The following is an 18,111-nucleotide window of genomic DNA, read 5'->3' as shown; positions in this document are numbered from 1 at the left end:
TTGAAGAGATAAACATGTTTAAATTATTTCTGCTCTGTTACAGATGTCAGCAGACCAGCAACCACTACCGCAGCCAGAAATCCGGTAACATCCGCCACTACCAAAACGACCAAACCTGAAGCGACTGCATCCTCCAGACCCGAGCCCGCCTCCAAAAGGCCCCATCCCACCAAGGCGGCAGACACCAAGCCAGCCCGCCCTAAATCACAGGACCCCAAGCCCCTGCCCACACGTAAAGCCCCTCCCACCACGCGGCCCCCTGCCACACGACAGCCCCAGGGCAAGACCCCCCCTACCTCCCCCAGCAACAAGCCCATGGGCAGCACCACCCCCCAGTCGGTCAAACGAGCCTTCAAACCAACCCAGTCTGTCCTGCCCTTCACTGCCAGACCTGGAGCTCCCAAGTCTGCAGCAGCAGCTGCCGTGGCAACAGTCGCCATGACAGCCGCAGCGGAGCCAGAAATGGCAGCTTCAGAAGTCCCAGCACCAGTGTCTGCGTCTTTGCCAGCAGTGGCCCTGGAGCCCAGAGAAGAGGTTTCAGCCCCAACTCCTCAGGATACTACTTCTCCATCTCCACCACAGAGCCCACTCAGACTGGCTCCTGCTCCACCACAGGACTCACTAGTCACTGTTGCACAGGAGGAGAGGTCTGAACGACCAGAGACTGTCCCAGCAGCCCTGACACAGCCAGCACCAGACCAGACCTTACACCAGGACATCCCCGCAGCAGTAGCTAGGGCTACATCCAGCCCTCCGGATGCCTCAGAGAAAGCCCAGCTCAACATGGATGAAGAAGAGGACGAGGAGCGGGAGGGCAGCCAGCAGGTGTCTGTGTCAGAAATGAGCGGCTCCCAGCCCACGGAAGAGTCCAGGCCTGGCTCAGCCGGCCCTGCGGGTTCAGGGTGGCGTGCAGGCGGCACCCTGCTATCGGAGCTGGACTCTGAGGTGAGCTGCAGCCAGCAGGGGGCGTCGGAGCTGAGCGCCCCGGGCGTCCTGGAGGGCACAGAGAGTATGGATGACCTACGAGACGCCAGTCTGAAGGGTGCCATCGACATGGAGGGCATGTCTGCCTCGGCTGGCTCGCCTGACTTCGAGAAGGTGCCCGACATCCCGACCAATGATTTTGATGACGACGATGAAGACGGAGACCGGGTGTGCGACATGGAGGTGGGTTCGGAACGGGCGGATGACCCGAGAAGAGTGAGGCGTGACGAGGATGAGGATGACGATGTGGAGATGGCCAGTGAGGGGGTGACAGAGAGCGGGCTGGAGAGCTACGGGAATGCAGACGAGGATGACTTTGCGGAGGATGAGAGACTGGACAACCTGAACCAAGCCCTGCCTGCCCCGCTGCTGCCCTCTGCCCTGGCCGCCCAGTGGGACCAACCCAACCCCAACTCCTTTGACCCCTGGGCCCAGCCGCACCCCCAGGCTGCCTCAGCCTCCCCCCTGCAGACCCCTACCAGCCCCTCAGACCCCTGGCAGGCTGATATGGAGACACCCACCCAGTACTCTGCTCAGCCCTGGCTGCCTGCCACACCATTTGTTCCAGCTCTGCATGAGCCCTCACACCAGCCTGCCCCTGCATCTCCACTTGAGAAAGAGACCCTAGCCCCATTGCACTCCCTGTCCCCCATAGCTGCCTCTGGCCACGGCATGTCACACTCCAGCACCCTAAGCGCTACGGAGCTGGCTGTCCACAGCAGCAGCGAGACCAGCACCCCAGAGGAGCTCTGTGACTACAATAGCAGCTCCGGGGTGGAGTCCCGCTCTGAGGGGGGGAAGCTCCACACCCTGCCTGCTGCCCTGGCCCCCGTGCTCTCCCTCCAGCCTGAATTGGAGGACCTGGGCATCCACCTGGTGAGAGAGGACGGAGACGGGGAGGTGGCAGAGACCCTGCCAGCAAACGAGGTCCCAGGGGACCCCGCCACATCACCCACGTCCAACCCCTCGTCCTCCTCCACCACGGAGGATGAGGCCAGCGACACGGAGGGCGAGGCCCAGCTGGACGAGTTGGGCCAGGGCATCCACACTGCCGCCTTTGACAGCAAGCCCGGCGCCCAGCGCTGCCTGTCTGCCCTGGAGGAAGGGGAGGAGACCAGTGGAGGCACAGACGAGGGCGGAGACACCCCCCAGTCTGCCAACTCGGCGGCATCCTACGCCTATGACATGACGGCGTCCAACACCAACTCCAATAACCACTCCACGGCTGAGAGCTGCGCCAAGAGCCCCGGCATCTTCTCCCTGGAGGAGCTGCCTGAGGAGGCCAAGGACCCGTCACTCATCCAGGAGCTGACCATGCCGTCGCCCCAGCAACAGGCTGCCTCGGCAGACTCCCTTCTAGTCTCCAACCCAGAGGAGCAGCAGTACATGTTGTGTGGGACGCTTGAGACAGAGCTAGGGGACATGGGGGATCTGAAACCCCTGGACCCTGCGCTGTTCGTGGCCCCCCAGCAGCCCGGGGAGGGCCCCCGTGTCACCCAACCGCCCTACTACTCCACTGTCTGTGAAAACACTGAGAACTCTCTCACAGGTAACGTATAGTCGCCCCCCCCCCCCCCTACTTCCCTACATACCCAGTAACACACCTTTTACCCACCCCTCCCCAGAGCCCTCTGCTGTTTTAGTCATCATTGTTTGTCCCCAACCTTCAACTGGGGTGGATGTGATCAAAATGCTAATAAAAAAACTGAGCAAAAATAGGGACGGGAAGAAATAAAGACTTTCAATACAGCAGTGCCACTTCCCTCGTATGATATTACCTTATGAGTATATGGCTTAACTCCTGTATGTGCAATAGCTACGACTATTACTATTAGAATGTGTGTTTTTCTTTTTAATGAACAGATCTGAAACATGAACTGGTTTGGTTTGATTTGCATTGACTGGGCTGTTGTGACGCAGCTCTTAAGAAAACCAAGAAGAAACATAACGAAAGAAAATGTGGAACGAAATGTTAAACTTTGTATTTATCCGCTACTTTTTTACTGAACAAGAAAATGCAGATGAATGTTAATCTTGTATTTTCTTGCTGTTTTCCATCATTAAGAAACAGACATCTGTCCGCCTCCCCCAAGCACTCCCCCTTTCCTTCTGCACTTTAAGGTTAGACTGCCCCTCTTTCTTACGTTTGTCCTTTTGGAGTATTTACCATTACCAAGCTTTAAATAAAGATTAGATATTTAACATGACTCCTCTCTCCCGGACAGTTTTATTCAAGTGGGGATTGGGGAGTTTGGATGGCACATTTTGTACCTATCACATATATTAAGTCCTATAACATGGGAGTCAAGGTTGTGTCAACCTTATGTGGGGAGACATTATGTACCCGTGGGGCATATGGATTCAAAAGCACTACTGGTCTCCCAGCAAGGAAGCATTCATACCTACATCCTCACATACCTATAAACACACACACACTCCTCACCCGACTCCCACCATCTAGAATAGGGCTCAACAGAGACATTATGGAGTATGTCAATCAAACTCCCACCTTCCCTCAGCTGCTGCTCCTCTGCACTGTGACCCCCCCCCCCCCCCCTTATGTAAGACCTGGTGGAGTGACCCTTCCTTGCTCCACTGGATTCCTCCATCACCAAACGAACTGAGAAACAACGTCAAGAAGGTTCACCATCATCCGAACAGAAGAGCATACCCACCAGTGTTTCTTTTCCTCTAGTAATGTGTGTTTTGCCTTTTTTGTTTCCGTTCTGCCTGGCCTCTACATTGTTTGAGATGTCTCTGTTATATCTATAAGTGCATGTCCACCCCACACCATTTTAACCGCACTGTTTAACTACTTTACCCTTGGGACGCCTTGTTTGCATGTCACTGACTGACACTCATTGGCTTTGGTTTGGTTTGAGGGCTTGGTCCGAAATGGCACCCTATTCCCTAAATAATGCACTGGCCATGGTCAAAAGTAGTGCACTATATAGGCAGTAGGGTGGCATTTCAGACGCAGTCCAGTTCACATGTGGTGGTGCTGCTGTCTATGTACTGATGCATGGTGAAAGGTCTTGTCTTGCATGTTTCACTTACTCACCAGCTCCCGACGGGGACTGAAGGAAATGGTTGGTTGCTCACAAGCTTTTTTTTTCTCCAATTTCACAAGACTATAGTTGGTAGTTACTGCATATACAGGAAGTTGGGCTGCTTTATTGCACACAAAAAAATATTATCGGCGTATTTTGTTTTGGGAAGTCACATTTTGAAAAGGTTAATGAAAATGGTTTGCTATATTTGCTCTCTGCTTTTAACTTCCCCAGCCAATGCCCCGCCCCTCTCGCCTCTCCCTGCTGTCATCATTTCTCCTGTTCTCCCATTGCTTCACTTCACCCCTGCCCCCACCTCTTTTTACACGCTTTGCTTTTCAGGCTGTCAATGTTGCACACTTTGCCCATGATACCTTGTGAGTGAGGAGGTAGTTCCTGGGTTCAGTAGTCATATATAGACACACTTGGGCTATCCTAAACCATTAGGCCCAGCTACAATTGTCAATTTAGCGTTCAAACAGAATTGTATGAAAAACTGCCAAAATAATGGAGACACTTGAGTAAATGAGGGTTGCAAAGTATATTAAAGCAGGTGCTTCCACACAGGTGTGGTTCCTGAGTTAAGTAAACAATTACCATCCCATCATGCTTAGGCCATGTATAAATATGCTGGGTTGGCCATTATTTTGGCTACCGTGGCTATGCCCCCCACAGGGTACGAGTGGTCACTGAATGGTTTGATGAGCAGGAAAATGTCAGCCATATGCCTTGGCAATCTGTCACCAGATCTCAACCCTGTTGAACACACATGGGCGATTTTTGGAGCAGCGCCTGACATTTTCCACTGCCATCACCGAAAATGTAATTTCTCATGTAAGAATGGCGTTGCATTCCTCCAATAGCATTCCAGACACTTGTAGAATCTATGCCACGGTGCATTGAAGCTGTTCTGGCTCGTGGTGGCCCAACACCCTATTAAGACATTGGCATTTCCTTTATTTTGGCAGTTACCCATACACTATAATAGTTGTAAGTTGCCTGTGATGATACATAATACATCACTTCTCAAGCCACTAACAGGCAAATTACAATATCTCGACGCTACATATTTACTGCGTGTGTAGAACACCAGAACACTACATCACTCGGTCTTAAACTCCTCCCACTAACGTCTCCTTGGTAGACTACAATACCCACACTGCACTGCTCCCTCTCACTTGTCTGTCTTTCTCTCTTTCTAACGCACGCTTCCCACCGGGTGTGATCTCCACTTTTTCCTCGCAGGGCTCAACGTGCTCCCCCAGCCACACTACCGCCGTGACCACCACCCCAACCCCCACTGTGACCTCTTGACCCCACCCAGGCTGACCTGTGCTGACCTGCCCCCCCGGAGCCCTCGCCTACAGGCCAGCCCCCAGCTCCGCAGGCTGGAACGGCACCAGCAACAACTACTAGAACTGCAGCAACGCAGAGAACAGCAGGGAAAACCCAAAGAAGAAAAGGATGAAGAGGTGAGGAAGAAGAGAGAGGAGATGAAGAAAAAGGAGGCGGAGCAGCAGCAGGAGGAGGAGAAGCTGAGGGAGGAGCTGAAGCAGAGGCAGCAGATCATGCAGTGGCAGCAGGAGCTGGAGGAGCAGGCACAGCAGACGTCACCGCAACAACAGCCCCAAAAAGGGCAGGCAACAGTGCTGCTTTCGCCTTCCTCTGGTCTCCATACCATTTATGAAGCCCTGGAGAGTGATGAAGAGGGGAAGGAAATTGAGGTTAATGTCCAGCTCGAACAACGCGAAGAAGCCCGGCTGGAGAAAAAGGTTGACGGTAACAGTGACCGTCGAGAGGTATTGGATGAGGACGGAGCTGATAGCAACTCCACCTCCACTCTCAGTCCCTCTCCAGACTCCGCCGAGCAGGAAGAGTCCCGGGACGTCTCCCCAGAATGCCCGTCTCCCCTGGACCTGGACTGGGGGAAGAAAGTGGACATTGTCCAGCAGCTGATCAACCAAACCCTGCTGCTGACGGGCGACGGCTGCTCCTCCCTGCTCCTGCTGCCCGGAGGCACCTTGAGCCCCCTGGAGGCCAGCCTGTGGCCCAACCTGCTGCCCCCCCTCACCCCTCCCTCAGCCACGGTCACGTCGGTCAGCAGCTTCTCCCCGGAGGCCCCCGGCCAGTCCCCCCAGGGTGAGTGGACAGTGGTGGAGCTGGAGACACACCACTGAGGGATGTAGAGACGTGTGTGTGTGTGTGTGTGTGTGTGTGTGTGTGTGTGCGCACACAGTGAAGACTCACCACTAATGGTCGCACACACTGCTCCACAGTATTATTCCAGGTCTGTCAGTCACATCACTGCTGTACACAACGCTACTTTTACTTTACTTGCCATTCAACACCACTGCAAATACAACACTACTGTTTGATACACTGAACTTATACCACTGTATTTTCAAACATGATCCCTTTTGAATGGGTGGCAAAGGACACTGACACCACGGTCATATCAATCACAGACTGACTCACACTGGGATTTACACCTCTCTCTCATGCCAAAACGATGTTAGGTTACACACCAGCAGCCCCAGAGGGTTACTACCTTGATTAGACTGGTGACTGAAGCTTCTGGGCCAGCTATTTGGGTAGAATAGTGACAACTTGTTAGCCACTGAAGCTAAAACTACTGGATTTTAACATTTTATTTAACTAGGCAAGTCAGTTAAGAACTAATTCTTATTTACAATGACGGCCTAGGAACACGGGGTTAACTGCCTTGTTCAGGGGCAGAAAGACAGATTTTTACCTTGTCAGCTCAGGGATTCTTTCTTGCAACCTTTCGGTTACTGGCCCAACGCTCTAACCACTAGCCTCACACACACGCAATATGTTTTGATGGGGGGTCCTAGGTGGTTCAGTTAACACTGAAGATGTTGCACTACTGACTTGGTTTATGATTATTGGTCTGAATTACTGATGAAAAACTGCACTTGACTAGACCAGTATCCTATAATGATCACCCTGAACCTGTCACTCACTCAATGCCTGCTTAGCTTTGTGCTTCAAAACGGTTTGATTTACTCGAGAGCAGCAAGTCATAGAAATAGAATCCCTAGAACAGTCACAGGATCCCCATTCCAATTGCTGAGGGCCTTTATCCTTTCTAGGGATTCTATTTCTATGTGCCAAGTTCCTGTGTTTTTCTGACATCAAACCAGAGGCCTTCGAACCAGCTGAGGTGGAACACTGGTTGGCCGTATCTGTTAGAATAAGGTTATTTATCATCTCTATGATGAATGCCACCATTTCAGGGTGGTATTTCACTAAGCAGGATCTATTTTGTGATCCAGCTTAGTGAAATACACCTGGGTGCTAATGAAATGGATTGTTTCTGTTGCATGCTACTGCTGACTCCGATGAAGGCCACCGGAAATATCGGTTTATTTTTAGTATCTTTGTCAGAAGCACTCACGTTTTTGTTCTGAAGACTTGGCCCCATATCCTGGGTGGTTTTCCTCATGTTTGGTCTTGTTTCTGTGGTTACGGATGATGTCATAATGGGGGTGGGAGTGGTCATGACATTGATATGAGGTAATGGAGAAATGAGTAGGTAATTGAAGAGGGTCAGAGTGTAAGAAAACACAGACTATTGAGTAGATTACTCTGGGGATATAACCGGTTCTTCTGTGAGGCTGCTGGGTACTAGCCTGGTACCAGATCTGTTGGTGCTGACCATCTGCCCAACTCCTATGGTTGTTTGGTGTGATGAAGACCATAGGCGTTAGGCAGATGGTCAGCACCAACAGATTGCCAAGATGGACACAAACCGATTTGGGACCAGTCATGGGTTTTTGCGGGTTAATATAGGGGTTAGTCATGAACTATATTTGAAGGATGGTGGTACAGAGTTAACCTTGTGGATGTGTATATGTGTCTGGGTGGAAAGGTACTGCATGTGAAGAAAACAATTTGCATTACCTCAGTGGATTGTGAATATAGTAAATGAGTAAGCCTATACTATAGATTTATAGAGCGTTTGAAAATTGATTTATTGCTCCATGTACCTTCAGTTTGAAACCTGATCTGACATGAGTCAAACACTGTCTTTACTATTAGGGTACTTGTGTTCAAATGGGAACTTGCATTAAGCCTCGCTGAAGATGATTTTCCAACAGGAGTGTCATCTATTTAGCAGAAACATGAATTTTGTAATTGTGGTTGAACTTTGAGCCCTAAGGACAGTCCACTGTGTGGGGCAACGATCCTGGATGGACAGAAACGGGTGGTTGTCCCAACAGGGGTTGGAAGAGCTGTGAACGCTGAGACACTCCTTCATATACCATAGGGATGGACTCGACTGTTGATACAACCACTCTGCTGTGAGGCCAGAGCTAGTAGATACTATAGGTATCTGGGAATCAAACCCTTTTCCACCACAGGCACAGCAAGCAAGGGCCCTTTTTTTTATAGAAATGGTAGCTAGATTCTCCAGTGTCTTTTTCAAGCCGTTTTCCATGTGTAGCCAAGTGGCTGCCATTTTCTAAGGCAGTTTGGTACATTCCGATTTGAGGGCTCTGCCACTTCTACTCCAAAATCCCAAAGCGACTCGCACAAGGCATCGGTCAAAGCTGGACTTTATCTCGTGTGTTTTTAAATGTTTCCTCACTGTAGTGTTTTGTATATTGTTAGTGTATAGTATTACCAAAAGGGGAGACTCGGACCATTTATTGCAATGACGTGAACCCACTGGATTTTTATTTTGTAGAGAATATTTTAAAGTACGGTAGATGAAGAGGTGACATTATTTATAGATTTAAGCAGATCCTGTTTTAGAGAATGAAGGTTAATGGTTGTAGATGTAATGGTTTATTTAAATTCCAAGATGTGACCTTTGAACTTCTGTCGGCACTACACTTGTAGACCTTTTTTTTTTCTTTTGTTTGTATGATGTTTTGCCTGCATTTCTTAAAGATCTTTTCGATAGTTATCAGGGGATATGAAGTGACTAGACCGTGTTCAGTGCCCGTGCTTCCATGAACACGCTTTGGTACATTTTTGTATTTTATGTAACTGATCAAACCATCTACAAACATTCACGTCTAGCTGGTGTAGAAATTACACTGTAGTAAATTACAATATCATGCAAGTTACAGAACTATCACACCCAATTGACATGTCTGGGAATCACTAGTACTGAAAGATGTGGAGTCTTCCCCTCTTTTTGTAAAGTTCTGTAATTTTATTTTAAAATGAAGGGAAACCCCCTTCTAATGTCTATTTTTGTTGAAATTAGGTTGGCATTTTGACATTGGAGTTCAAATTACGGCAGCTTGTTTAAATACGTAATAATTCCTTGAGGTTCTGTGACTGTGAAGGACTGATGTGTTTGTCAATGTTTCAATGCATTTTATTTAGAGAAAATAAAATGATTTTCTTTTGCCATTGTTGTTCTTTCATTATTAACACTTCCAACTCATGACCTATTTAAAATGGTGGCCTGCGGCCCTCGCAGGGTAAGTGTTGGCCATAGCAAGTACAGAGAAGTCAGCTCATTTCCAAATACCACCTTGGGGCTAGATTCAATCCATAGCGCAGAAGATCTGTGGAGACTGCATTTCATGGTCAGTGCTGCATATGTCCACTTAATCGGAACAGATTGAATTCTACTTATGGTCTGTTACATTGCTTAGATTTACAGTCCATAAATGTCAAGAAGGGGATAATGCTTTTTAAAAAATATGTTAACTGACTTGCCTAGTTAAAAGGTTCTAATGTACAATGACACATTCTAATGTACAATGACTGCATACCCCGGCCAAAACCAGACTACGCTGGGCAAATTGTGCAACGCCCTATGGGACTCCCAATCATAGCTGGATGTGATAGTCTGGATTCGAACCAGGGACTGTAGTGACACCTCATGCACTGAAATGCAGTGCCTTAGACCGCTGCGCCACTCGGGAGCCCAGAATGTTTTTGGTCTTTCTTAGTCTTGCTTGCCAGACAGGGCAATGTCACCAATCACTACCCTGGGACATTGGGATCTTTTTTAGACCAGAGGAAAATGTGCCTCCTACTGGCCCTCTAACGCCACTTCGATCAGCATCTGATTTCCCATCCAGGGACCGACCAGGACCAACCCCGCTTACCTTCAGAAGCAAGCCAGCAGTGGGATGCAGGGTGGTATGCTGAAATGGCATGTGACTCTCGCCAAGAAGAGACCCAGTGAATGCCGCCTCTGTCAAAAAACGCTACAGTTGGCTCAGTTGGTAGAGCATGGCGCTTGCAACGCCAGGGTTGTGGGTTCATTCCCCACGGGGGGACCAGGATGAATATGTATGAACTTTCCAATTTGTAAGTCGCTCTGGATAAGAGCGTCTGCTAAATGACTTAAATGTAAATGTAAATGTAAATTGAAGGCCATGTCACACTCTGTCACGTGGAGAAACCCTGCACCTGCTCCTTTTGTGGAAAGACCTTCAAACACAAAGGACATCTGTCCAGACATATGAGGATTCACACAGGAGAGAAACCAGACATATGAGGATTCACACAGGAGAGAAACCATTTAGCTGTGGTGACTGTGGGAACATACACATACTGCACATACATGCACATACTGACTCACACAGGAGCGAACGTCCACAAAGAAAGAAACAAATAGAGAAAACAGAATGAAAACAGAGGAAACAAATTAGGACAAAGACATCTTGTTAGAAGATGGACAACACTTTGGAAAAGCAAAGCAACTCTGGATCATTCATTCTCTGGGTTTCAGATAAATAGATGTCATGAATTTACTTTTGTAAAAACGTTCTATGGGTATCTGCTAGCATGCTAGTAACGCTTCAGTGATACACATCAAGTTTATGTGAATTCAACTGGAATTCCTGCTAGTTTGTTTTGGAATGTCTCCAGAATAGTCTGACTTGTGTTATTGATACATAAAAATATATATTCTCCAATGAAATGTGTCCTTGCATTTGTCCACTAATATTTGTTATATGTTTTGTCTTAATGTTGCTCATTTATGATATTGATGTAATCTTGTATATAAAAAAAATGTATACTGTTAATACAATGTATTTGGTAGGCAACTACAGACTGATCTATATGGTCCATTTTGTGTGTCCCTTTTTATATACAGACCAAAATCCCACTAATTGACCATGCCTGCCTCTTTTTGCCTACTTTGTCGTATATCTGAAAGGGGTAGGTGGTAAAAAAAACAAGGACAAATAAAACCCACATAAAGACCTAGAGCTCTATTAAATCCGTATGACTGGAATTCAGCGTTACAGCGTGATTGAACTTTAAAGGCGATGTTCCTGCGTTAGCAGACTGCATTCATGGTAAAGGCTGCTTAATTGGGCTCAATTAGAAACGACCTTCAAAGGTATACTTTGGGATTGTGGCCTTCATCTACTTCCCCATTGTCAGATGAACTAGTGGATACCATTTTATGTCTCTGTTAGAGGTAGTTAGAGAGAGTTTCGCGAACTAATGCTAACTAGCGTTAGCGCAATGACTGCAAGTCTATGGGTATCTGCTAGTGTGCTAGTAACGCTTCAGTGATACGCAGCACCACCATGTGGATGGAGTTTTACTTCAAGCTCCAGAAATAGAGGGGAGAAACAGTTTTAATTAGTAATAGGATGATCCTTTTGCATGAACTGAATTGAAAGACAATACATTTTAAAACAGGCGACTCTTGACAACTGCAACGGCTTGGGACTGATGTGAAAACATGCATTTAAAAAGAGAATGCGCTTATCGGAAGCAATTACAAAGAAAGTCACTGAAATGGGACTGGACAAACACTGTTGTGCACTTAAAACAGAGTTTTCACTCATCAGGAATCGACTTTAAATCATTACTTCCATAAAGACTCAAACAATATCAGCATTAGGGCAAAATTTATGACAAAAAGACAGATGAAAGGAGATCTTTTCTGGAAAGCGTAAACATTTTTAATGTATCAATAACATCAGCCAGACCATTCTCTCATCACCCTGAGAGACATTCAAGAAACAAACGACCAGATATTCCTGTTGGTAATAATGTGAAAACATCAACAGACGTTCAACAGCAGACCGGTGAGATTCACATAATACCGCATACTACTGTTTGATCAATACCTCACCCTTCAAATAAAATGAAACTTTATTTACAAATAATATTCTGTAAAAGTAAATTCATCACGCATCCATTTATCTTAAGAGCACAGCATGAATGGTCCAGAGGTGGTTTACTAAGACTGTTGTCCTCATCCTGCTTTTTTATTCCCATCTGTTGATAGAATATATTTGTCCTATTTCACTTTCTTTCCGTTTTCATCCTGTTTTCTATCTTTCTTCCTTTGTGGACCTTATCCACATGTTTCACTAGATAAGCCTTATGAGCTAATCTTTTACCACAGACTAAGCAGCCATGTTGTTTCTCTCCTGTGTGAGTCTGTATGTGCACCTTCAGCTGCCCCCTTCGATTAAAGCTTTTCCCACAGTCACCACAAGTAAATGGTTTCTCTCCTGTGCGAGTCAGTACATGCCTCATTAGGTCCCCCTTCTGAATGAAGCTTTTCCCACAGTCACCACAGCTAAATGGTTTCTCTCCTGTGTGAATCATCATGTACCTGAAAATATTTCCTTTGAGTTTGAAGGTCTTGCCACAAAAGGGGAAGGTGCAGAGTTTCTCCATGTGACGGATTTGGACATGGGCCTTCTATTTACAGGTGGAGTTGTTGCTTTTTTTGCAGACGCTGGATCTCTTCTTGGCGAGAGTCACATGCCCCTGCAGGTCAGCTTTCAAACGTTTCACCACAGTCAGGGCAGCCGTCCATTTTTCGAGACGTGGTGCTGGGTTTGGAACGGTGTTCCCCGATTGATGGGTTGGTGGGTCCTACTGGGTCGCTGCTTACAGCTGAGCTGTGGCTGGAGGCATTGTTTTGTTTATCTGGAGGGTCACAGGAAGTGTCTAGATTCTTCAGACAGGTCACAGTACCTCCTGATCACATTCGCTTTTCACACAGGGAGTAGTGAATATGGAGTCTTTGATATCAATGAGTCGTTGAAGCTGCTCTTCCTCCTGACTGGTCTTGACTTCCTCCTTTATATATTTTTGAGAAAGATAATACAAAAAAATGTTAGTGTGGTGAGGTCGCAAGAAATTCTTTGGGGGGAAAAAGGGTACCCCAGAAATTCTTGTGGAAAAATGGGGTCGCTGCTGAAAAAGTTTGAATAACACTGGTTTAGACTGAGGGGTTGCCTCCCACAGTTTACCATGAGGGGATTCGATTAAGATGGCCAGGGTTGCATTGGCTATGGCCCGTCACATGGTAGGGGTGCCCTGCAAAAATGTCTCTCTACCCCGTGGCAAAATAAAATTGCATGATTTTTTAAAATAACAACATTTTCTCTCCAACACATAGCAAAATGTGTAGAACTGCAGAAAATGTGCTTTCAAACTGCACCCTTTTCTCTATGCCCAAATTGTGTAGACTTGCAGGAAATTAACTTTAAAAGTGAGATTTTTCTCTCTGCTGTCAAGAGGGGAGGCCACTAAGCACTTGTGCCCGCTTGGTGGGGGGGCCCTCCAACCAAATCTAGCTTCCTCTCTCTTTCTCTCTAGTCTTGAGGCTGGATTATGAGACTGTACAAGTTTACTCGTACTTTAAGACACACTATACTTGAGTCGCAACCATGACTAGTTGTGTTACTTAAGCCTATGTCATAGCAATGAATACCATGGCATCCAGACACTTACCATTATAACCAGCCATGTTATAAAATTGTGACATTTTAGGCCATAATGATGAGGTTTTTCATTATTGCATTATCGTGTCATATTGTAAAATCAGCTATACCACATTTAGGTGTTTGGTTTGCATTAACAGTAGAGGCTAAATAATCTAGCTTTTTGCTCTTAACAATTGCCATTACTTCACATTGTGGTTTAGGATAGATTCTTATACACCCACAAACTATAAGGCTACACCTGAATGCTTAAGTTAATGTCTCCATCAACACATATAATCTCCCAATATAGCTACTACCCATCCCATAATAGTATTAGGTATTGGGAAGGTGCTGGCTCATTTGTTTCGTCCCCGCTAGATATGGCTATATCGGTCCGCTACATTCTAAAAGGAAAAGGTTTCTGCAGTATCCTTTTAAGGGGTTCTTCAAATTGAAACGGTGGGGGAACCCCTATAAGTTCTTTGAAGAATCCTTTTAAATGGACCTCTAATAACCTTTTGAAGAATCGTTTGGGGTACATTTTTGAACTACCCGCCCCCTTCCCGTTATTATTATTCATATTAATAATAATAATACGCTTAACAATGACAACAATAACACAATTTTTTGTTCTCAGTGTTTATTATGATTTCAGTGGCAAAGCAGAATAAAAAAAATTGATATGAGGTAAACTCCCAGAAGAACCCCAAGTCCAATGGGTTTATCCTCTGGCCTGTTGATGTTCATGTGTTGATGTCCTCCGTATCCATAGCCAGAATGATGTTGCAGTGCATGGTACTCAAACAGGTTTCCTGTTATATTCATCAGAGGTGTAGGGAGGGTAAAAAAAAGAGTAATTATACAGATGATGAACATAACATGCACACGACAGTATTCATACCTGTTTTAGTGGTGAATGTGAATGAAAAAAAGGGTTTTGTTAATGGCTTCCATACATATACCTTGTCCATAATGTAGAGGGCTATGGTATATTTGTCGACGAGGTAAGGAAGGAAGATGGTAAATGGGATCTGCATAACATTCCAATACCAATTGACATACCTTTGTTGATCCATATCCATTGAATTGTGTCCATTTTCTGTTTTTAGAAAGATTTGCACAAATATGAAAAGACAGATGTTATCATCAAAAAACAATAACAATTTAGATCATGCAACACTCTAAAAATGAGTGGTTCAACAAGGGTTCATCTAAGATCCTCAAAGTTATTCGAAGAACCTTAGGGTTCTTGGCACTGAAAATGTCTCCCAAAGGTTCTTCCAAGAACCCCATATGAGGCGGGGGTCCTGCAGCACCCTCAGCCCCCCTACTGCCCGTGGCTATGCGCATGTCCTGGATTGTGTGGGACAGCCCTGCATTTTGGCCCTTTGTATCCACGTCGTGCAGCCAAACAATCATGTCCAGAATTTTATCAACAAATTCAAACACCAGTCATTTCCAAAAAAGGATGATTTGTCCCGTGTTTCAGTCAGTCATTCCAGCCTGTCTTTTTGCAGCATAGAGGAATAGGCGAAGCGATTTCTCTCTCGCTTGCCTTCCCGCCTTTGGGACAGCGACACCCATTGTTAGGGCGGAAACATGAGCATCTCGTCATTATATACAAATCTCTATTTGCAATAACGTTGACAAGACATACATCATAAGGATGTGGTGCGGGTGATGTTAAACACTTATCTGATCGTTTTTGAGATCTGATATTCTGCACAGCGCAAATTGTCAAATCATTTCAGTCTAAATTACAGCTAAATTTGGAGAGGGAAATTATTAACTACTTACAAACAGCGTGCTTCTGACAAAGAGCTACAAAAGGAAGTAAATAGCCATATTAGACTGAAAATGTAGGTGACTTCGTCAACCTTGTGAGGCTCTCCATGCTCATTAGTTGCGCATTCAACATATTTCTGCTACTTTACTGAATCCGGTTTTCAAAGTATCCCTTCCCAACTGTTTTACATTCCCTGAGAACAACCATAAGTATTTCTTTGACCAAGTATTCCCATATTTTCATAAAACAGCAACACATTTAGTCTCCCGTTTCTACATGACCAACGTTTGCAATAGGCAAAGGAATACTTCGAGGATTACATTTAAATTCATAAAGGATTTTTGCGTAAAAAAAATGTCACTTCTCTGTTTTCTCAATGACATTCAAATCAGCATTGAAAAAAGGCGCAAGTTTAAATTTGTTCCACCTGAGCGAGTCTGACCACAATGATGACACACCAAATGTGTTTGATGGATCGCGGGAAAAGAGCAGGACTAGGCTTTTGTAAACTACAGTCCAAACTATGTCTTCAAATGGTTTGACTGCTGTCGGCATCCAAAGATTATCCAACTTGAATAAACGCTTGGAGGTAAGGATGAAACTGCCTGTCAATCATTGTTTTTGAAACCAGTGGAATGCCAGTGAAAAATGCCCTTTGGCAACAGTTGCATAGTGCGGCTCCAAGCCCATGGAATAAACGTTTATTGCTCAGTCTAATTCATGCTGATAAAAAAAATCCATAGGCGAAATGGACAAATGCACAAACTCGCACATTTTTGATATACTTAAAGGGGCAATCTGTAGTTGCTACATCCATTTTGGGAGTTATAAATTATATATACAGTACCAGTCAAAAGTTTGGAAACACCTACTCATTCAAAGTTTTTCTTTATTTTTTACTTAACCTTTATTTAACTAGGCAAGTCAGTTAAGAACACATTCTTATTTACAATATTTTAGATTCTTAAAAGTAGCCACCCTTTGCCTTGACGACAGCTTTGTACACTCTTGGCAAAGCATGCCATTCCATGAGCGTAGCATTTGTTTTTCAACTCGAATCAATGAGCAACAATCAGTCCCCCATGACAACAAAATCATAAACAACAGAGAAGGGCTGGCTAATAAGTCCTTCGTTTTGGGGTCAGGTAAAACAATTTGTCTAATCTATACTTCCATATTTCCAAATCCTATTCTAGAAGATCAAGGGATATAACATTTATTGGAAAGACTGGAATTCTGATAGACTTTGGGTTTGAACGTACATATATAATTTAATCGTATTATTATGTAGTAGAAAGCGATGGGTTAGAAGAAGCCTACATAACCAACCCATAAAATAAAATGTAACATCCATTTATAAGGCCAGCTATGTAAACTTTAACATAGATTTATCCAGCAACAGATGTCATTCAATTGGTAACATACATTTTTGTATTTTTCTAATGCCTTAAGGGGAATGTAATCTAAAAGTAACGGAATGTAATCAGATTACGTCACTGAGTTTGGGTAATCCAAAAGTTACGTTACTGATTACAATTTTGGACAGGTAACTTGTAACTGATTACATTTAGAAAGTAACCTACCCAACCCTGAATGTAGGCTACACTGTCCCGCAGAATCATCACTGTGTCCCGCATTTGGGTATTTTAAGTGTGGTTACACATTTTTTAAGTTAATTTGTTTGTTAATAGGGGTCTCTGGATAGGCTATTCAATCTAAAACAATTACTAAATGCTGGGCTTATCCAGTTGTTGGGGGGGGGGCAGAAATTGTTTTGGAGCTCTTGCTACAAACAGATATATTGGTCCGCTAATACAGGTCTAGTATTTTTCAAATATTTTCAGGGGTCGCTGCACCCCACTTCCCGCAGCTATGCCCTCATGTGCAACCAATCATTGCCCCTATGTTTTATGAGTCTTCCCTCTGTGTTTTGTACCCTCTGTGTAGTCAAGGTATGAGGGGTAGCCTACTATCCCAGATTGACAAACACTGATGTTGACAGGTGGTGCTGGTAGTCTATACAATTGCTGTCCCAAGAGTGCAATTCTGACATGAGCAGCGCTAGAGATCTAGCATATGCATCATCAACACTTTTACTGTTGAGTAGCAGGTCCTACTAAATCTTACCTTAGAAATGCATCTTGGTTTAGCTTATCACAAGTCATCAAAATCTTGGTATACCTATAGGCCTATGAAATGATGGTCTTGACTCAATCCGTATCACTGGAGATCAGCGCTACTTTTTACATTTAAAGTCAAAGTTCCCGCATTCCCGGTTAGCGTGCCTGTCGCCTCGTCGGAAATTACCTTTACAATTTCAATTGTTCTTTACTGTGAATCTTCCGTGATGCGATTGGATCGAGCCCATGATGTTCAATGTCTGAGGACAGTATCTCCAGATAGTGCTGCAGATTGTGCTATGTTTGGTGCTATGTCCACACTCCTGGGCCATAAAGGTCCAGACATTACCCTTAGACATACAGGTCTAGGATCAGCTTACTCTCCCCTGACCATAGATCTGTTTGTAGTTGCCTACCATATATATATATATATATCTACACACATGCACAAAAACATACACACATACACAAGATTAAATCAATAACATAAA

At 45.2% G+C, this 18,111-nt stretch overlaps 1 protein-coding gene across 1 annotated transcript in view; it reads left to right on the top strand.

Annotated features, from left to right (window-relative positions):
- LOC129840021 (mucin-5AC-like) overlaps positions 1-9,422 on the top strand; it is a 54,704-nt gene extending 45,282 nt beyond the window's left edge. Inside the window, exons 5-6 of the mRNA XM_055907824.1 lie at positions 44-2,533; positions 5,280-9,422. Of these exons, the coding sequence (XP_055763799.1) occupies positions 44-2,533; positions 5,280-6,211 (3,422 nt within the window). The 3' untranslated portion in view covers positions 6,212-9,422. The remainder of the gene's footprint in view (positions 1-43; positions 2,534-5,279) is intronic.
- Positions 9,423-18,111: the final 8,689 nt, after the last annotated feature.

The sequence above is a fragment of the Salvelinus fontinalis genome, chromosome 40, assembly GCF_029448725.1.
Source record: "Salvelinus fontinalis isolate EN_2023a chromosome 40, ASM2944872v1, whole genome shotgun sequence".
Classification (NCBI taxonomy): Eukaryota; Metazoa; Chordata; class Actinopteri; order Salmoniformes; family Salmonidae; genus Salvelinus; species Salvelinus fontinalis.
Note: the sequence above shows the minus strand (reverse complement) of the source record. Positions and strands in the feature narration are given on the sequence as shown.